The sequence below is a fragment of the Octopus sinensis genome, linkage group LG5 (genome assembly GCF_006345805.1).
Source record: "Octopus sinensis linkage group LG5, ASM634580v1, whole genome shotgun sequence".
Lineage (NCBI taxonomy): Eukaryota > Metazoa > Mollusca > Cephalopoda > Octopoda > Octopodidae > Octopus > Octopus sinensis.
In genome coordinates, this window is record NC_043001.1 from 22719228 (window position 1) to 22741708 (window position 22481).

At 35.5% G+C, this 22481-nt stretch overlaps 1 protein-coding gene across 2 annotated transcripts in view; it reads left to right on the top strand.

Annotated features, from left to right (window-relative positions):
* The window catches only part of LOC115211829 (cytoplasmic protein NCK1), a 98120-nt gene extending 88822 nt beyond the window's left edge, over window positions 1-9298 (top strand). For both annotated transcript variants that reach the window (XM_029780538.2, XM_036503219.1), the window contains exon 4: window positions 8832-9298. In XM_029780538.2, the coding sequence (XP_029636398.1) occupies window positions 8832-9038 (207 nt within the window). In that variant the 3' untranslated portion in view covers window positions 9039-9298. The remainder of the gene's footprint in view (window positions 1-8831) is intronic.
* Window positions 9299-22481: the final 13183 nt, after the last annotated feature.

The window sequence follows — 22481 nt, forward strand, 5'->3', positions numbered from 1 at the left end:
ACCCCCCCCCCCCTGAAAAAAACGATCAGTGCTGCTATTGTTTGAATGTCTATTGAATGCTTTTGTTTTTAATTAATGATATAAGTTTTAATTAGGTTACTTCAGCCACAACAGGTTAAGGTGTAAATTCACTTTGCTTCAGATAATTTTTTTTTTTCTTTTACTTGTTTGTCATTTGACTGCAACCATGCTGGGGTACCACCTTGAAGGGATTTTAGTTGAAAAAAATCGACCCTAGGACTTATTTTTTTATATCTTGTACACTTATTCTGTTGATCTCTTGCTGAACTGCTAATTTACAGGGATGTAGATGCACCAACACCGGTTGTCAAGCAATTGTAGGGGACAGACACACACACATATGATGGGCTTCTTTCAGTTTTCACCTACCAGATCCACTCACAAAACTTTAGTCAGATTGAGGGTATAGTAGCAGACACTTGCCCAAGGTACCACACTGAGGAAGTGAACCTGGAACCATGTGGTTGGAAAGCAAGCTTTTTACCACACAGCCATGTCTGATAGAATATTTTTGAAACCTCGCATGATGTTGAGTTTTTTTCATATTGCAGTATATAGCTGTGTGTGTGTGTGTGTGTGTGAGAGAGAGAGAGAGAGATTACTTTTGGTGGATGCAGAATTGTTTATGTGACTGTTTCTGAGAACATGTTTTCGTAAATATTGAACAAGCAATTATGATTATTAGTTTTCTATCAAGTGTATAGTTACAGTAAAAATTAGGGTATATAGCTGATATTCTCATCATCATAATGTTCACTTTTCCATGCTTGCATATGTTTCTTTTGTGTATTAGGTGTATAGTTTCTTCAAATTGCATTTTTCATGTTGGCAATTTACTTTGAGAACATCTTTTTATTTGGTAATTCTGAAAGAAGACTGACAGTGCATTCAGATCTAGTTTACTGGTTAGGGGATTTGACTTATGGTTTGAGGCCATGAGTTCAGTTCCTGGCAGTATGTTGTATCTTGAATCAAGATGCTTTATTTCTTATTGTTCCATTCCACTCAGCTGACAAATTGTACCCGTAATTCAAGGGGTCGGGTTTATCACATTCTCTGTCACACTGAATCTCGCTGAGAACTACATTAAGGGTATATGTGTCTGTGGAATACTCAACCACTTGCACATTAGAGAACAGGCTGTTCCATTGATTGGGTCAAACGGAACACTCGTAGTTGACAGAGTGCCAGTCAACTTTGGGATGTAGTCTTCTCTTTTGTTTACATATGATCATAAGCAATATTATGAAGTATTTTCAGCATTAAGTAAATGTTCTTTTCAGTTTTTGGCCAAAGTCAAAATAGAAAACTTGAAGCTTTTCCATGATTTTAATTTTCTGCAGTTTATTTTAATTTGAGATAATCTATAATAATCTCAGCTGGTTTATTCATGTCAGTGTCCTTAATAAAATAATGTTGTAAAATATAACAATTTAAACAAATGAAGTGTTTTGCTCATGAGCTCAAGGCATCACCTGGTCCAGAAATTGAAACCACAATCTTATGATCATGAGTCAAACACTCTAACCACTAAGCTACGTCCCTCTGCAAGAACCATTGTCTTTTAGCTTCAGAAACTTCCCTGTTGTTACAAACTGTGAAATCTGCAATACTCTGTAAAACCAACTTGTTAGCTACAAAAGTTCTTTTCATCTCAGTAAAGACTTTGACCAATTTGTATAGCCAAGAGATATTATTTTTATGTACCAAATTGAGTTACTGTATTTATTTTGAGATGCTCTGTGTTTCTTTCAGTTAATTTTAAATTAACAAAGAATTTAGTAAAATAACTTAGTTATCATTAAGCTGGTGTAAGGAACATAAATTGTGACTAAGGTTTAGTGGAAGATTTTAATTCAAAACTTTTGAAAACAAGACATTTGTACTACAGAGCCAGAGGCAGTTTCAGCCTGGTTGGTATTGAAAGGGTTAAAGAACTAATGAAAGGTTGTGTTGAACTGCTGACAGCATTACAATGAGTTTATGTATCTGTGCAAGACACAATTTATGTTATTTTCTCTCACTGAACATGCATATTGTTTTTATTTGTAGAGGGGGTGGGCAGCATATACTCTAAATTCACCTTAATACTTTGTTATAATCCAATAGTGATGAACTTAACTGCTTAAAAGGACAAACAAACAAATTGGGCAATATTATCAACTATTTTGAATTCAAAAATCAATGGAAATTGCAGTTGTGATACCAGTGCCGATGGCACGTAAAAGAACCATCCGAACGTGGCTGTTGCCAGCACCACCTCGACTGGCCTCCGTGCTGGTGGCACGTAAAAAGCACCAACCGATCATGGCTGTTGCCAGCCTTGCCTTGCACCTGTGCTGGTGGCACGTAAAAAGCACCCACTACACTCACGGAGTGGTTGGCATTAGGAAGGGCATCCAGCTGTAGAAACACTGTCAGATCAGATTGGGCCTGGTGCAGCCTCCTGGCTTCCCAGACCCGAGTTGAACTGTCCAACCCATGCTAGCATGGAGAACGGACGTTAAACAATGATGATGATGATTTTATATTAGTTCATACTCTGGAAAATGCATTTATGTTTTAAGATCTGAATGTTAAAAAGGAATATACCTCATACATTTGGTTAGTGTTTAGGTCTTTATGAGTCCTAGAACTCATAAAGGCAGAGTTTAACCTGGTTTCTATGCTGTATAAAGTGACTGAGATTACAACCCTGCCCACTGAACGGGACCCCTATCTGTTGCAGTTTTAACTTCCCAATTCTTACTGGAACTCATTTGTAGCTGAGTAGATTGGAAAGAACACAATAGCTCCTTCCTTCCTGAATCATATATACTCATAGGGCCAGTTTCTTGGTTTCTTTGACTTGGTCCATTCTCCACTGGACAGAACACCAGTCCATCACAGATTACTCATTTTTGTCCACTGAGTGGATTGGAGCAATGTGAAATGAAGTGTTCTGCTCATGAGCACAAGGCATCACCTGGTCCAGGAATTGAAACCACAATCTTATGATCATGAGTCCAACACTCTAACCACTAAGCTATGCCCCTCTGCTATAGAACGTAGTGTACTGTCTAGTCCAGTGGTTCCCAAACTTTTTTAACTCTCGGCACACCTTACAAGTAGTCAAAATATTTCAGTGCACTTTGTACATAAATTCTAAAATTTATTCAAAAGGGTTTTTATACATATTAGCATAGCATAAGCTATAAAGTAATATATAGATAATAAAAAAAATACAGAAAAAGTGCACATACTTACTTTTTATTCAACATTTGAAGCAAAGTTATCAACGAGAAACATGTACTTGATGTTTTTTGGAAAGGTTTCCAATATTGGGATGTATTTGAGAAAGACAAGCCCTCAGTTCCTCTTCGATGCAATGGAGCCACTCTCTTTTTTTGCATTTGATGTTATTGAGGGTTGAAAATCGCAACTCCCATAAATATGATGTGGAAAACTGCATCAAAATGGATAAAGCTTTCTTTGCTACTGAGGGGTATTCTCCAAAATATATCAACAGGGAACTCAGCATACTTGTTTTTAAGTCTGCGATCACTGGATATAGCTGTCAGTTCCTCCTCTTCACATATTTTCAGACCAATATTTAATGAAGGGATTTCGAACCCAATCGTACTCTTTTGTGTTCAGTTACAGAAAATAAATGTGTGTTTTCTTTCAGATTTGTCGAATGTTCAAATACAATAGGAGTCATTTCTTTTATGTATCTTTTATGTATTAATGGAAACATTTCGAAGTTACCACCATCAGCTCTTTTTTTACTACTTACTTTTTAAATGAAACCAGTGTAGTGATGTCATATTCCAGTGTGCGCACATGCAATGTCATTCTTCAGTATGCATGTGTGGACGTCCTTCTTCAGTGTGCGTGTGCGGGGTTGGAACCTTCTGGAAAGGCATAAGGAAGTTCCCTCATGCACATGCACTAGAGACTGAAGAATAAATTCTATAGTGTTCCTTAATAGCGTCGGGGACTTGAGACACGGCGATAGAAGAGAAAGGACGTATTTTTAAACGTGTGTTCAGCCTATTCTCCTGTCCCAGACGCTTAGGATTTAACCTGTTCTATTAATGCTGAATTGTTGTAAGAATGGATACCAGTATACCATCGTGTTTCATTGTTGAATAAGAGAATAAAGAATTGTATATATTTCTAAACTTGCGTTTCGTTCCTGACTGGTAGTTTCTAGAAACAAAAAGAAAGGAAATTGTGTTGCACCCAAGTTGCACCCCAAAAGTGTAAAGAAGCAACCAGTTCCCTTTACACCATCTTATCTGTTGAAATGAGAATGTTTTCATCTCTACCTTGCATAATTGTGTTGACGCTATTAAGTTGTGCAAATACCCATGTTAAATATTTCAGCTTGGAAACCCAAAATTCACATTGTAGATATTCCAAGAAGTGTTCATGTTTTACTTCTTTAAAAAAATGCATGCAATTCCTTCTGGAGCTCATGTATGAGATGTAGCACCTTATCTTTTGAGAGCCATCTGACTTTTGTATGTAAAAGTAAGCACTTATGCTGGGAATCCATATCAATACAAATTTGTTCAAATAAGCAACACTTCAACGGCCTACTTTTAATATAATTAACCATTTCAACAACTTGTTTTAATACTTGCTTTAACTCAACTGGTATTGTTTTTGAAACTAGTACTTTCCTATGTAGGAAGCAATGAGTACATATAACATTAGGATTTTGCTGTTGTATGAGTGATACAAAAACCTTAAATAGAGCCCATCATGGATGGTGCCCCATTGGTACATATTCCACCGCATGAATTCCAGGATAAAATCCATTTTTCAAGGTAGGCAGATAAAATGTCAAAAATATCTTGACGTCTTGTTGTGAGTGGCATTTCTTTGCAACGAAAGAACTGATTTATGATTTGGTTACCATTAATGAAGCGAATAAATGTAAGTAATTGTGCTTTGATGCTAATGTCAGTTGATTCATTAACCTGTAGAGTAAATTCTGAGGTCTGAAGTTTGTTTTGTACATTTTCCTCTATATCAGCAGATAAATCCATAATTCTCCTATGGATTGTATTATTTGAGAGTGGAATCTTGCTTATTTTTTGCTTGGCTTCATTACCTAACATGGTTGTAACCATCTTTCTAGAAGCAGGTAAGATAATCAACTTGGCTAAAGTATGTGATTTCGTTTGTAGTGCAATCATTTTGGCGATCTTAATAGATCAACTTGAGCCTTTTCAGAAGCATTCGTCCTTTTTTTGAAATAGGTTCTTTGTTTAGATTGCTGTTCTAACAGTCTTTGGAAATAATTCAGATCTTTACACTGAAGATTTGAGTGTTTGGTTGTAAAATGTTTTTTTCAACTTGCTGGGCAACATGCCTTTGTTAGACATCTTTTCACCACAAACAACACACAGCGGAAGAGGTTGACCCTCGTTGTCAGTTCAGTGAAACCCAAACTTTAAATAGCTATTGCAATATTTATGATTGGGTTGAGCTTTCGCATTATCATCACTACACTTAGTTGCTTTTGATGAATGTTCACTTTCAGATTCATAATCGTCGCGGTTATGTTTCCTCTTAATAAACTTTTCCATTTTACGAGTAATTTAGTCTGTTAATATGAATTGTCTCGCACAAAGAGCACAGATTATTAACAGTCAAACTGAGACAGGTAACCAGTGAGCCGGGAAAAGTGGCAGCGTGTCACATATTATCGGACTCTTTTGTGAAGCCTTTCAAAATTAACAAGATGAAAATTTTCACCACTCTATGAATGAAAAAAAATTGAAATACAGCTGCAATACGTGAGAACATATTAAAAGATTTAGTTCAACATTGTATATTTTAGTTCAATAGTTTATTTTTCACATTTATTATTGAAATGAAAACTGCTGAGGCTACAACTAAAACAGTCGTGCACTGAATGTCCATAAGACATCAATTTCGAGGATAGATTTATGCTAATTTAGTTCTTATCCTTATGAAATTTCAGATTCAAAATTGAGTAACAGTCATACCATAATTAGCCTAAATGAATTGAATGACACAACCACCTCTCATTCTTTGTTTAGAACTTAGTATTAGATTTCTTTGCCACTTTGACATTTATATATAAACTTTCTAGTGAACTTCAGTTTGTATTTTTCATACTTTGAAATATAATCTTACATTCTTGAGGCACACCTAATTACATCTTGTGGTGCATGGCTTGGGAACCACTGGTCTAATCTAAGAATCAAAATCATGATTTTATAATCACGAGTGCAATACCCTGATTACTAGACTGTTCACCTTCATATCTATTTGATTACCATAAATCCTCGTGTATAATTCGCATTTTTTCCCAAAAATTTAAAGGTCAAAATCCTTAGTGCGTACTATATATGAGGTTAAAAATGAAAAATATTTTCGAAGCAATGTCTGAGTCTCTATTTGCTCTCTGGCAATGTTTATTTAGACACATTTTGTGATGTCAGGCGCGAAAATACATTAAATCATCCATAACTTGCAGTTAGCAACATTTATTAAACGTTATTACTGTTATTTCTTTATTTTCTCTAAACAAAATGCTCAAAAAAGCTACACATTTGCATTATGTTATATGTACAATAATGATAAAGGACGTTACTGTATACAGTTTTACAAACCAAGGATGTTATATAGACCTCCTTGACTCAAGTTAGAGAAGGGCTGCGTATTATACACAAGGTTTAGGATTTTCAGAGGTACAGCCCCCTAAAACTCCCCTGCGTATTATACTCAAGGGTGGACTATACTTGTGGATTTACGGTAGTTGTCAAAAAGGGAATCTATTATTTCCTCAATTATTGAATTATTTTCCTATGTGGTGTAATACTGTATACTATGCTATTTGTTAGAACATGTTTTGTTAGTCCCTCCCTCTTGCTTTTTCACCATGTATATACTGAATAAGAGGAAAAACCTAAATGAAAATTCTAAAAACTAAGATATTAAACAGTTTTTATATGTCAATTTCAGTCCTACCAAATATGTAACTTCAGATTAGATTGGATTTTATATTAATCTAGTAATAATTTTTGCATTTTCTAAAGTAATTTATTCAAAACTTTTGATTGCCATGATTATCTAGCAAATGATATAATAATCTCTTTCTTTCCCTCTTTTTTTTTGTATGTATATTCTATTGTTAGCTACTTGGAAGCGTTGTGATATATCATTCTAAAAAGCTATAATAGAATTCTTTGCTTTAAACCTTTTGTTACTATATTTCTGTTGAAATACACATACTTTTGTTTCAATTGATTTTTTAAATAATAAAGAATTTAATAGAATAACTTTGTTATTATTTAGTTGGTGTTTGGAACAGAAATTAACATGAAATTTTGTTAGGTTTTAAAGGAAGCTTTTATTATAGAACCAGTGGCAGTCGCAGATTTGATGTTGAAAAGGTTAAAGAATCTTCAATTTAGAAACCCTTTCACTTTATTTTGGTAAATGGTGTATATGATAAACAATTCTGTATCAATACTAAAGCATTGGCATGTTAATTCTTCTAAGTTTAAAGCAAAGATGAAATATGTTGTATGAATGAGATGATGGAAATGGAACTTTGTTGGGTTTCATCCCAAACTGGAGACTTACTTTTAGTGGATATGAATTCAATTCAACCTAAATAGGTTTCATAAATTTGAACTTAATACCTGTTTATGAAAAAGCATGAATGAACAGAAAAAGTGACTGGCCATCAGAAGTATCAGCCGATGTGGGGATTGACTACCTTAGTTTTGGGTATGTGATGCAAATGGAGACTGTAAGTTAGGGAATTCAAATATAGATTCAAATTAAGGATGTTGGGAAGAGGCAATCAGGACAGGCCTTACAGCATAAAGATCAACCTCAAGATGTATAGGTTTGTTGTATTGCAAATGTGTCTTATTCTTGCCAATGTAGGAAAGTGTAAAAGTGCTGCTGTCAGCCACCTGATTTTGATTTCAGTCCAACTGTATAGCACCCTGGGCAAGTGTCTTCAACTATGGCCCCAGGTTGACCAAAGGCTTCTCAGTGGATTTTGTAGACAGAAACTGGAAGAAACCTGTGTGTATATATATATCTATGTGTTTATGTGTACCTTTGTCTTGATGTTTGTGAAGGCGTGTGGCTCAGTGGTTAGTGTGTTGAGCTTATGATTGTAAGGTTGTTAGTTCGATTCCTGGACCAGGCTGCGTGTTGTGTTCACGTTGCTCCAGTTCACTCAGCTGTAGAAATGAGTTGTGACGTCACTGGTGCCAAGCTGTATTGGCCTTTGCCTTTCCCTTGGATAACACTGGTAGCGTGGAGAGGGGAGGTCGGTATGCATGGGCGACTGCTGGTCTTCCATAAACAACCTTGCCCGGACTTGTGTCTCAGAAGGTAACTATCTAGGTGCAATCCCATTGTTATTCATGGCTTAAGTGTATGTGTGGTGGGGCTCATGCTGTCTAATGTCATATAAAGATTGTAATTGAGCATCACCAACATATAAGTTGTGTTGTTTGTTTCCAGTCTTCTGCATGAAAAAAAACATGCCTGGCCATGAGAAAATATTACCTTGCTTGGAAACAGGTGAGGGTTGGTGATAGGAAAGGCATTCAGCCATAGAAAATCTGCTTCAGTAAATTCTATCTGACCCATGCAAGCATGGAAAAGTGGATGTTAAATGATGACGATGATTTATCATATCAAGAGAACAACAAAAATTTGTCATGTGTAAATGATTATGTATTTAAAGTTGAGTTTTGTTTGGGTGTAAATAAAGCTGTCTTTTTCTTTGTTAATTTGATTTTCTTTTTCTTTTCTCATTTTAGGTTGGACATTATACTGTTGTTTTGAAAGCTCCTGGTCGGAACAAGCATTTCCGTGTCCAAGTAAACGATGGAGTATATCAGATTGGACAGCAGACTTTCTCATCACTTGATGATATGATAGAACATTATAAGAAACACCCTATATATAAACAAGATTCTGAAAAATTATATCTTGTGAAAGCATTTATGTATCCATTAGATTTCTAAATCATTGGCTTCTCATCGTTTTCTATCTTCTCTCTCTTCTCTTGCTACAAAGGACACCTCTTGTTGGAAAGAATTTGATGGAAATGATTTCTGAATTTTCATTAGCCTTCACCCTCTTTCAAGCTTTATTCATCTATCTTGAGAATATTGCTTCAAATACTCCCACTGCTGTCATGTTTACTATTATCCTTCTTGTCTACGATTAACAAAGAGAAAACTATTTAAAAAAAGAATCCTGAACAAAAAGCCTGTAAAAAAAACAAAAAGAGCCTGAAAAGTTTTTATGCAAAAGAAATCATTTTATTAATTCGTAATAGTAAAAGTGTATAATAGAACAAAATGTTTTCTTGTTTATCTCCTGGAAAGTATCCATTTCTGCAGTGATTTACAAGTTGTCTACTGTCACCAAAGCTGCTGTACCAACCTTTCTCTTTTTATGCGGTGTTCTTTGTATTTCCTTCTATCACATTTCCATTCACTGCTCCCACCTATGTTGCAGGGACTTAGGGGAAGGAATATGTTTAGTACCTCATTCTTCATGGATGGACTAATACAAATATATAAGGATATCATGCAGTTATCACTTCAAGCTAAAAATTATATTCTTTATTCATTATTATTATTATTATTTTTATTATATATGACATAACAATCTGAAATTAAATTATAAGTTGGTTTATGTAAATTTATATAATTAGAAAACAATATAACAATATAATAAAGTGTTAAAATCTGAATGTTAAGTTAGCAAACAATTATATAAAAAAGATAATGCAAATGAAGCTAAAATGATAATTTTATAATTTAAGGTTTATTATTTTAGTTATCAAATAGTTATCATATATTTTCCTTCCCCTATTAAACTGTTTGAAAACTGCAAGTATACTTAAAACAATTTTTCTGTTTATAAGTTTGTAAAAATACTTTTTTTTTTCTTTTGTTATTATTTTTTATATACTTTTCTGAAAACCAAAATGCATTTTGGGTGATAAAAAAAGTTTCTTTAAAAACCTAGCTTCTTCTTTTCTTTCTCAAGACACTTGGCTATCTTTATAAGAGATGATTTTGCAAGAAATTGTAAATAATATGGATATGTATTTGCTGAGAATGTTCTTCTGTACATTGGGCAACGTATTATTGATGTGTATCATACTTAACATCTTCCTACATTTGAAATTTACCATTGACATCAATCAAAGCTTTCTATAATGAATTAATACACCTCATTTAAATTCAAATTAAAAAAAAAGAAAATTGTGTATCAAACTATTTTGTAATTTTTTTTTTCAAACTTAGTTAATAACTCAATATAATTAATAGTTTATTTCTGAGTTGAAAATAAAACAAATTCTGGCATAACATGAATATTAGGCTTTCCTTTTGGCATTGATTTTTTTTTATCAGAATTGCTGATACAGGTGAACTCAGCTGTTGTTGATTTTTTATACTGTTTCTCTATGTTATTTGGGAATAACTTAATTTCAATATATTTTTTTCAAGTTTTATATTTACTACCTATGTTATGTTTTGTGGAAATTATGTTCCGTTCCTCTATACATGGATTATGGTTGTTTGCTATTGGAAAATATCACTCCCTGTCAGTTTATGTACATCTGGGTTATTAACAATTCAGATTTGATTGTTTTTATTGTCCAGTTTCTAATAGAATTTGTTTCATTTTGCTGTCAAAAAAAATCCTTAGTGTTTTGTTGGCATTTCAGAGGTTAATGTCTTTAGTGAGACAGTTGTTTTCATCTCAGGAAGCTTAGTCAAATTCATTATGTAAAATGTATGTACAGTCATGCAGACTATGCACATAAGCTGATACGAAAATGTGTGTTTATAAGTGTGTCTTTATATGTATAATATAATGCCTGTGTGTGTATAGATTCTTGTGTTACATATATATATATATATATATATATATGGTACATTTATCTAAGTGTGCGTGTGTGTGTGTGTATGTATTTATATCCTTATCCTTTCTAACCCTTTAGCATTCAGATTACACTGTCAAAAGTAATGCTTATTTATTCAATGTTTTGAATTAATCATGCATTATCTCGTAGCTTCAAAATTTTGATGATGTGATTGTTTATTTTTATAACGACATTGTAGGGTTGGTGCGAGAGGCCAGATCTGGCTGGTTTGAACATAAAACAGGCTGCAAAATTTGGCTGGGTATGGCTGGTTTAAATGCCAAAGGGTTAAACGCACTCTTCCATGCTGGCATGGTTTGAGTTGGTTGTCATAGACTGTCATGTTCTCCTTCAGAGTTACTACCCTCCTAGATGGGTCAGGGACCACATCATGCTTGTATGTTCCCTTTTGACAGGTTTCCTATGGCTGGATGCCCTTCCTAATACCATGCACTTCTCTGTGTACCTGCACTTTATATACATACACATATGTAAAGTTCCTGTATCTATGAATGTATATACATAAGTGTGTGTGTATGTATGTATATATACATATATATATATTTATATATATATATATTTATATAAAAGGTACATAAAATATTCCAGCTGCAAGCACTTGTAAGAAAATGTTTTCTCATGGTGTGTGTGGTTGTGTGTCTGTGTAGAGGGGACTTATCGATATTATTTTTTATTTTTAGTTGGATTCCTTTTTATGGCTGGTTAACCAGTATCTATCTTTAAAGGCTTTGGCAGATCAACTGTCTATAGATTAGATGTCTGCTTTGGCTAAAACAAGCTTAAAATGCATCTTATAACATAACTAAAAACAACATTGTGATATAGAGTCCACCAGGAAAAAAGCAAACCCAGTTGCCCAAAGAGCATTTGACAGAAATAATAAAAGCCACATTGATCGAGATAAATCTCTCAGATGGTGAAGCACAATATATGATACAAGATGAGAATAAATGGCAATCATTATTCAAGGCCTTATGTCCCACTGGTATTAAATTTGATTAAATATATAAAAAAATATGTCTAAGGTATACTGTTAAAAATTGGAGTCATTACTCCTATATTTGTCTTTGCATATACTGTTATAGTTTTGGTTTGTTCTTTCTGTTTGTCTTTTGATGTACAGTTATGGTTCTGGTTGTATTTTTTTTTCATCCCTCCCCTGTTAGTGTTTATGGCATCAGAAATAATTATGTGAGCTTGGAATAACGTTGCTGCTGATTCATGAATGTTTACCACAATCAGTTCTTAGGAAGTTGGCTTGCAATCTTTTTCAATATTGTTAATAAAGGCATTTGAATTTTAGATGGCAGAAAGCAAATTCTATTTCAGTTTGTGAGCTTTAATCTTGCTGATTTGTTTAGTATATATATATATATATATTATTGAGATAGATCTAATATTTAATTATCTTACAGATTAAATAATTCAGGTGTTAGCTGTATTAGCATAAGGTTTATTTACCTCAAATTAAAAAAAAAAAATTATGCATTTTCTCTAATTCAAAGTAAATTTTAAAGCACATCTTCAAGAAAAAAGACAAAACCAAAACTGCATCTGCTTGTGATAGTGTGTGTATAATATATATATATATATATATGTATGTATATATATATTATATATATGCACACATGTATGTGTGTTTGTATGTATATATATATGTGTACATACATGTGTGTGTGTATGTAAATATGGTTCCCTTTCCTAAAAGTGTCTTTTATAATGATCTGTAGCTTTAAATTTTTATAATTTTTTAATCCTGAAACAAAATGTTTTAAAAAAAAATATGTAGTTATTTTATGTTATCTTTCTTTACCAATAGATTTCCAGTAAAAAAAATGTTTTGAGTTGTATGATATTTCAAACTAGATAAAGAATTTTACCTTTTAAATCTATTTATAAAAGAAAATATTAATTTCTGAATTTTGTTTCCAGAAACAATTCATCATTGCTGTTATTTTAGGTTGATGGTGCTCCCTTAGTGTTGATGGGGATTACCAAGTGCCTTGATATTTGTCTTTCTTATTGTCTTATTCTTTTACATCTATTAAAAGACTCATTTCGGAAATTTGAGCCGTTTTTCCTCTATGAATTGCTTTTCAAATACAAATGAATATTTATTGATATATTTTATATGCAAAAGTATCATCATCACCACCACCATCATCATTGTCATCATCATCATTGCTCTGTGAAGAACAACCTGTTTATTTATTTCAATACACTCCATTTTTCAGAGAAGCCAATGTTTCAGCATCTAACCATAACAAATTTGAGCGGAGTCAGTATTGATTTACTTAATGCAGTGGGCCCTCATCGAAAAATTTAATTGTATTGGGTTGTCTGGAAAGTTCATGCCGATTTTTAAAGGAAAGAAAAAGATCAATAAATACTTGCCATTACATTTTTAATCAACCAAATTTGAACCATTTTGTTGCACAATGCATCTCCATCTTTCCTTTAACTTGAAAATGCCCTCTTCCCAGAATTGAGGTGGTTTCATGGCAAAGAATTCATCAAGGTATCTTTTATGTCATCTAAAGAATTGAAATTTTTACCTTTAAGACTATTCTTCAGAGACCTGAATAAGTGGAAATCTGAAGGAGCAATATTTGGTGAATATGGAGGGTGGAGTAACACATCCCAGCTGAGCTTCAGCAATTTTTGTCTGGTTCCCAAAGAAATGTGCGGTCTTGCATTGTCATGTTGGAAAACAACACCCTTCCTGTTGGCCAATTCTGGACGTGTCTCTTGAATTGCTGCTTTTAACTCGTCCAGTTGTGTGCAGTATTTCTCAGCATTAATTGTCTGGTTACTTGGGAGAAGCTCATAGTACAGAATTCCTTTCCAATCCCACTAGACACAAAACAAAACTTTTTTTAGGGTGGTTAAGGGTAGCTCATGTCACTTACTCTGGGATTGCTTTCTCTGAACATTTCAGTAGATAATCCATTTCTTATCACCTGTCACAATTTGCTTTAAAAAAGGCGTGTTTTCATTCTGTTTATAAAGCGAATCACAGATGGAAATGCGATCCAAAAGGTTCTTCTCACACAACTCATGTGGTACCCAAACATTGTAGCGTTTGTATACCCAAGCTTTACCAGGTGCTCATGAATGACGGATTTTGATAGGTTGAGGCTTTCTGCCAATTCTCGGGTTGTACAATGTGGGTTATTCTCAATTAATGACTTGATTTGGTCATCATCTGTAGTGGATGGTCTGCCTGATCACTCTTTATCAATAAGGCTACAATCTCCAGCTCAGAACCTTGCGAACCACTTCCGTACAGTTCTTTCAGATATAGAAATATAACCGTAAACTGTGCATATTTTTTGGTTGCTTGTGAGGCATTTTTCCCTTTACGGAAAAAGAAAAGCATCAAGTGCCGAAAATGAACTTTCTTATCTTCCATTTTAAAGGGTTACAGAATTAACACAGGTTATAGGAACATAAACCTTCTGCCACGAAAAGATAGCTTAAACTGTGCTCTAAATGGTGGTGTAGTCAAATCCTATTTTATGGACTCAACCATGTTCTAAAATAAGTTGAAAGGTAAGCTACTATAAATCAGCACAAACTTTCCGGACAACCCAATAATTACACTTGTGGTGGGGAAAAAACAAAACAACTCTAATTCTGGTACAGAAAGTCATGGGGGATAACTTTGAAATTTAAATTGTGGTTGCTTGACTTGCTAGAAACAGCAGCCCTATCTCCTCAAATTGCATGTTATTATCTTCAAAGAGCAGTCAGATCACATGAGATAATATAGGCCTGTCTTTATTTATAGTTTCAGGTGGGTTGCCTGGACCATTTCTACTTTTTCTGTCCAAGTGTTCTTGTCTTCCATTTGTAAACCAACATTCTGAATGACGGCCAATGTATGTCATTCTGAGTCACCTAACATGAGAATTCCCATGGTTTGTGATCCACAGATGCAACTCCCTCATTAATTCATCTATGCTTTGTTAGCAGTGACCACCACCTCTTGTCCTCTGCTCTCAAGAAATTGATGATATTTCCATAAAGCTTCTCTTTCATTGGATGTTGTTTCTATGTTTTATAAGAACATGCAACATGTGTAGGTACCATCAAGCTTGCTTTCTTGTTTTTTGTCAGTCTATGCTGATGACCCATGAAGAAGAATTGAGTCTATGACTGAATAATGTCTTTTTCATCTGATTAAGCAATGCTATGCAGATTGATACATACTCCTAAAAAGACAGGGTGGTCATAGTTGGAATACATAAAGGACTCATCATCATCATCATCATTGGTTGAGACAATGGAATTAACCATGCTACGCCAGACTTCACGGTCCATCATAGCATTACGGAGGTCCTGTTGCTGGATGCCTTTATCCCTGGAGATTACATCAGGGTAGGACTACAAAGAAGGAACATAAGGGGCTTACAAATTCAAAATATCTTGACAGAAAAATACATAAAACATACAGAAATTGGTTATTGATGGGGCAAAGTGGGATGCAATTAATACACTATATTATATAATTTGGGAATATTCGATGTTGTCCAATACATAATGTTAAGGGTGTGACTTACATGTTAAAATTTGTTTGGTTAGATCTGGGAAACTTTATTGATGAAGGATCTAATATCTGTTATTGTGGAACACATTGGATTGATGCTGAATTACAACTCTTGTCCTCTGGTAGCCACGAGAAAATACATGCTTTAAAAATTTATAAATTGATTTTCAGTCTCCTGGGGAAGATACAACTTTCTTTTGTGTTGCTTCTCGGATTATGCAAGAATTGTCAACACACACATTGGGTCACTCCGAAAAGCTCTATCTACGACAATTTCATCTCAATCGAAGGAGAGGGGCTTTCTCCATCCGGGTTGCGGATCCGTGGAATAAGCTGCCGGACGAGATAGTGAAGATGCAGACGACCGCTCAGTTCAAAGTCTCTCTTGACCAGAAATGGCCTGAACTCTTTGTATGACCACCCTCCCTGTACATAACTCCCTGTCCCCCTACATGGCCTTGCTTTTACTTTTTGAGCCAATAAAAATCGAATTGAATTGAATTGAGGTTCTTGAAGACCAAGTTTGAATCTTAAGAATACATTGTAAAAATTGGCTAAAGAACTGCAAAATATTATCAACTTCTATGTCTCATCAATTGATAGCTATGAGAAAACATTTAAATTTTCCTAGTCATTTACCTTGGTCATAAGACTTTTTAAAAGAATATCTGGGTGGGTGGTTTCCTTACTTTCTTGATTAACCCTCCTCAAAAGACTTGTTAATTAAAACAGCTCAACAAATTTTATGATCTATTCAAATAGACAGGCATCACCTTTTACTTGTTTCAGTCATTGGACTGCAGCCATGCTGGAGCACTGACTTGAATGGCTCAGTAAAATACTATAAACTTTATCAATATGTTTTACAATGGCTTAGTCAGAGGAGGAACGGTAGCCCCTATGGTCCTTTTCATTAACTTCGGCTGGTGAGACAAAGGGATTCCCAGATCAGATACCTTTCTACAAAGTTGGCATCACTAAAGTCATTCAAAATAGTGGTGGGGGTGTTAAACAAGATTATGAGCTAAGTCTACCACCCCAAAAATAGGAATTGTCCTTATCAGCTTTCACAGTTTCTTATTTCTTTATTGCCCACAAGGGGCTAAACATAGAGGAGACAAACAAGGACAGACGAAGGGATTAAGTTGATTACATCGACCCCAGTGCGTAACTGGTACTTAATTTATTGACCTCGAAAGGATGAAAGGCAAAGTTGACCTCAGCAGAATTTGAACTCGGAACTTAATGGCAGATGAAATACTTATTTCTTTACTACCCACAAGGGGCTAAACACAGAGAGGACAAGCGAACGGATTAAGTCAATTATATCGACCCCCAGTGCATAACTGGCTATATAATTAAGTGGAGGCACATGGCTTAGTGGTTAGAGCAGCGGACTTGCGGTCGAGGGATCGAAGGTTCGAATCTCAGACCAGGCGATGTGTGTGTTTAAGAAACTCCTAAACTCTATGCGGCTCCAGCAGAAGGTAATGGCGAACTTCTGCTGACTCTTTTGCCACAACTTTCTCTCACTTTTTCCTCCTGCATCTTGCAGTTCATCTGCAATGGACTGGCGTTCTGTCCAGGTGGGGAACCTATACGCCAAGGAAACCGGGAAACCGGCCCTTATGAGCCAGGCATGGCTCGAGAAGGAACAAACAACAAACATAATTGATTAAATTAACCCCAGCACTCGATTTGTATTTTATTTTATTGACCCACTACCTGGAAGGATGAAATCAAAGTTGACCTCTATAGAATTTGAACTTAGAATGTAAGAGGCCATAATTAAAACTGCAAGGTATTTTTACCTGATACTCTTATCCATTCTACAGTTCTCCTGGTCCTCTATTAATGGGTAATAATAATAATATAGGTTTCAAATTTTTGGGGAGGGGGGTAAACTGATTACATTGACCCCAATGCTCACCTGATACTTATTTATGGACCTTGAAAGGATGAAAGACAAAGTCAACTTTGGCGGAATGTGAACTCAGAACGTAGAGATGGGCAAAATGTCTCTAAGCATTTTGCCAAGTGTGCTAACAATTCTGTCAGCTTGCTACTTGGGTGACAATGATATACTTTTCTACTCTAGGCACAAGGCCCGAAATTTTTGGGGAGTGGAGCAGTTGATTAGATTGACCTCAGTACATAACTGGTACTTAATTTATTGACCCTGAAAGGATGAAAGGCAAAGTCAACCTCGGCGGAATTTGAACTCGGAATGTTAAAACAGAGGAAATACCTATTTCTTTACTACCCACAAGGGGCTAAACACAGAGGGGAAAAACAAGGACAGACAAACGGATTAAGTCGATTACATCGACCCCCCCAGTGCATAACTGGTACTTAATTTATCGACCCCGAAAGGATGAAAGGCAAAGTCGATCTCGGTGGAATTTGAACTCAACGAAATGGCAGACGAAATACTGCTAAGCATTTTGCCTGGCATGCTAACGTTTCTTCCAGCTTGCCGCCTTCTGGGTAATAATGATATAGGAAAGAGTTATGTCTTGGTAGAGCAGAAGATTAAATGATTTATATTCATCTGTATTCTGGATTTAAATTTTATCATTGTCAACTATGAGGTCAAGTCCTCATTGCAGAGTGATGGCTGGTGTACTTAAATGACCCTAGGAGCAATGTCAGTACAGACAGAGTACAAACTCCTGGTAGGACCTCCCATGCTGAACAGGTCAAAGAATAGAGGTCAGACAATATGTACCACCTCTTTGTGTAGGGGCCATACCTCTAGCTAGAAAAAAAGCAAAGTTACAGAATCATCAATGACATTTCAAAACCAACAAGACCTGAAAGAAGAAAGCCTTCCATACTGAGGGAGGGCCCTGCCCAGAGTTGAGAACAGTGGACAGAAGCCAATGGCCTATGCTTCTCAGGGGGCAAAGGGCTTAAATAAGTAATAGCCAATTTCACAAAGTTTCATCCATTTAAATAAGTTATTAGAACTCTGTGATTTGGTGAATAGTAACTTACTTCTAGGCAGACAGTGTCACAAGAAATTAATGTTATTAACATCGTTTTGTCAAATAATTAGAATTTATAGCATTTGCTCTGCTTGGATTGAAATTTAATTTTCCATTTCTATGACACAACTTACCTAAACCATTTTCTCTCTATGGAACACCAACCATCAGTGACATTTCCATACTGTTCTTGACTCTGGGCTGTTCTCCCTGGGGGAAAGAACATCCTTTCTCAGATCTTGTTGGTTTTGAATTATCATTGATGCTTTTGTAACTTTCTTTTTTCTAGGTAGGGTTGTTGCCCCTTCACAAACCTATTTTTACCTGTAGGAAGTGGTAGCACACCTGAGTCTGGTCTCTATCTTTTGACACTGTCCAGCATGGGAGACCTTACCAGGAGCTTGCACTCCACTGATATAACTTTCAGGGTCATTGAGACACACAAGCTACCACACAGCAACAAGGACTGAGTCTTATGGTGGCCTATGAGACAAAGTATAATGGTAACACTAAAATTCATAGGAAGACTAACAAGAAAGTGAACTGTATGAATCAGTCATCATCATCATGATGCTAGCATGGGTTGGATGATTTGACTGATGACTGGCAAACCAGATGGTTGCACCAGGCTCCAATCTGATCTGGCGGAGTTTCTACAGCTGGATGCCCTTCCTAATGCCAACCACTCCAAGAGTGTTGTGGGTGCTTTTATGTGCCACTGGCACAAGGGCCAGTCAGGCAGTACTGGCAATGGCCATGCTCAAATGGTGTTTTTTATGTGCCACCTGCACAGGAACCAGCCCAGTGGCACTGGCAACGACCTCACTCAAATGTCTTTTCATGTGCCACTGGCACAAGTGTCAGTGAGGCAACACTGGTAACAATCATGCTCGAATGGTGCTTTTTACGTGCCACTGGCACGGAGGCCAGTTGGCTGCTCTGGCAACAATCACGCTTGGATGGTGCTCTTAGTGCTCCACTTGCACAGATGCTAGTCATCGATTTTTTGATTTCTATTTCACTTGCCTCAACAGGTCTTTACAAGCAGAGTTTGGTCTTCGCAAGTAATTTAAAATGCATCCAAGCACAAAAATAAAGAATATCAATGCAATGTATCCATCATAACAGTAACAAAATGCTGGTAATGCAGGAAACATTTCAACTCATAGGAAGAAGAATCCAGGCAATTGATATAAGAGGCTGAGGTGATGTAAAAATGTACACACATGCTCAAAAATAATGTTGATACTATGTACATATCTCAGTATCAAATAAGAACATAACAATAGATATAGCTGCTGGGAGATTATGACAAAAATGCAAGTAGCTGACTAATGAGAAACGAACTGATTCACTATCCACAGTGATTTCTTACGCCTCTACCTGTACTCATTGATTTAGTTGTTTTTATGTAACAAGACCGTTAAATATCAACTATGTTTAAATGCCTGAGATGAATTGCTGATAAGATTATAGCTTTCTAGATTATTAATTTCATGTTTAACCCTTTCGTTACTGTATTTGTTTTGAGATGCTCTATGTTTCTTTCAGTTATTTTAAATGTGACAAAGAATTTAGTAAAATAACTTAGTTATCATTAAGCTAGTGTTAGGAACATAAATTGTGACTAAGGTTTGGTGGAAAATTTTATTTCAAAATTTATGAAAACAAGACATTTGTACTACAGAGCCAGAGGCGGTTTCAGGCAGGTTGGTATTGAAAGGGCTAAACTGTATATTTACAGTTTACAATAATTTCGTTATTATTACATCTATACTGTTTTGACCTTTCTTCATCATTGGAGAAAGTTCAAGACTGGATTTGAATTAGGAATGGATTTGAATTAAGAATCTATAAGGTTCCAACTTCGAATCCAGTCTGGGACACTCAATATAACCAAGAATAAGACACCTGCAATTAAATGGAGAATTTAGTGCAAATCTAAATACTGCACAGTATGCTGAAGAGAATTAGAGCCTGTAGAAGTATAAGATAATTCAACCATATCTTTTTGAAGCCTAACTTCTTAGAGTTTGGTTTCAAGAAAGATTCATAGAGTTTTCATTTCAATAACTCAACAAAATATTTCAAGCATTCGATAAGTTTGTCTCAATACAGTCGAGAATGCAAACTGAATTTGCCATTCTGATTTTCAAAATATTTTCACTGAGCAGTTTTTACTTAATCAAACATCCGTCTTATAAATAACCCCCATTTCAATGAGGAAGAACTTCCAAGTGATTACCTTATGTACTCAAGAATTATATAACATATAACAATATAACGAGGAAATATATGATTTAATATGATAGTTGTCCAAGTCTAGCCATATGAGTGTAGCATCATTTCTTATAAATGAGCAGCACAACATTCTGTATCCCAAACAAGGAAGGTATTCACAAATTTGGAATTATTTTTTAACAAATTGCTTCTCAATGATTTTTATAGTTATGAGTGGGCCTGACGAAGCCTTCCAGCTTCACAGACCCCAGTTGACCCGTCCAACCCATGCTAGCATGGAAAGCGGACGCTAAATGATGATGATGATGATGAGTCTTGTATTCTGCTTCAAGAGACAAACATATATTTAGTATGCTCAAGTCACAGAATCTTCCAGACTATTCCTGTTTAAGATATTGATGTAATTTCCATGGTAATGAGCTGTGAATTTTGAGCCTGCTTTAGCATGAAACACAAGAGACACATCTAAGATTATTCAGAAAACGGTGGCTCTATAAGAATCTCCATTTTCTGAATAATTATTCATGAGATTTATTCACACGAATGGGGTCACTCATACGTTGTCTCATGTCTGTCTTAATACAAGTTATTAATTGGCCTTATATATTCCTAATATCAGCTTTTTAATTGCTTAATTGAAACGTTCCTAACTGAAAATGTTAAAAAATTTTTTTTTTATAAAAAAAGCGAATGTATACACAGAACGATCACTAGATCTTATTTTGAAGTTAACATAACAAGTAATGGTATTCTAAATATTTTCAGCTGGTAAAAAGTTATCCATCTCGCTGGCTCATAAGGGCCGGTTTCCCGGTTTCCTTGGTGTATAGGTTCCCCACTTGGACGGGACGTCGCAGCTACAAAGTGAAAGAATGAGAGAAAGTTGTGGCGAAATAGTCAGCAGAAGTTCGCCATTACCTTCTGCCGGAGCCTTTGGAGCTTAGGTGTTTAGCTCATACACACACACATCGCCCGGTCTGAGATCCCTTGACCGCGAGTCTGCTGCTCTAACCACTAGGCCATGTGCCTCCACTAAAAATGTTCCTTCTCGAGCCATGCCAGGCTCATAAGGGCTGATTTCCCAGTTTCAGTAATGTAGAAGTTCCCCACCTGGACGGGACGCCGGTCCGTCGAAGGATTACAACGTAAATTGAAGTGAAATGAAGCATCGCCCGGTCCAGGATTCGAAACCACAACCTTACTATCAGGAGTTCAACACCCTAACCGCTGTGAAGTAGCATCTACAAATCTATATAGATGCTTATTAGCTGCAATAACATCCTATGGAAATATTTGGACAATTTTTAATTCTATATGAAGTTCAAATTAGGAAATGATTCCTAATTTGAACACATTCATGTGCACCTTTATAAAAAAAATTTAAGTAAAATATAATCGGTGTATATCACCTTTCCAAAAAGAAACAACAAGAATAATCTGTTGGTTCTCGGTTACATTGAAATGAAACGAGTAAAGAACTGGGCACAAAATTGCAAATTATATCCCTTAGAACAGTGAATGAAACAAGGGAGAGAATTAGTGAACAAAACAAGAGTTTTTTCCCTTGTACTGATAGATATTTGAAAGTATTGAAAAAATTCATAGAAAAAGCGAGTTAAGTATGATTAAGAAGTTTGCTTTGCAACCAGTGGCTCTGAATTCACTTCTACCGTAGAACATCATCTGCGTATGTCTTCTATGATAGATATGGCTGGGAGAATTATTG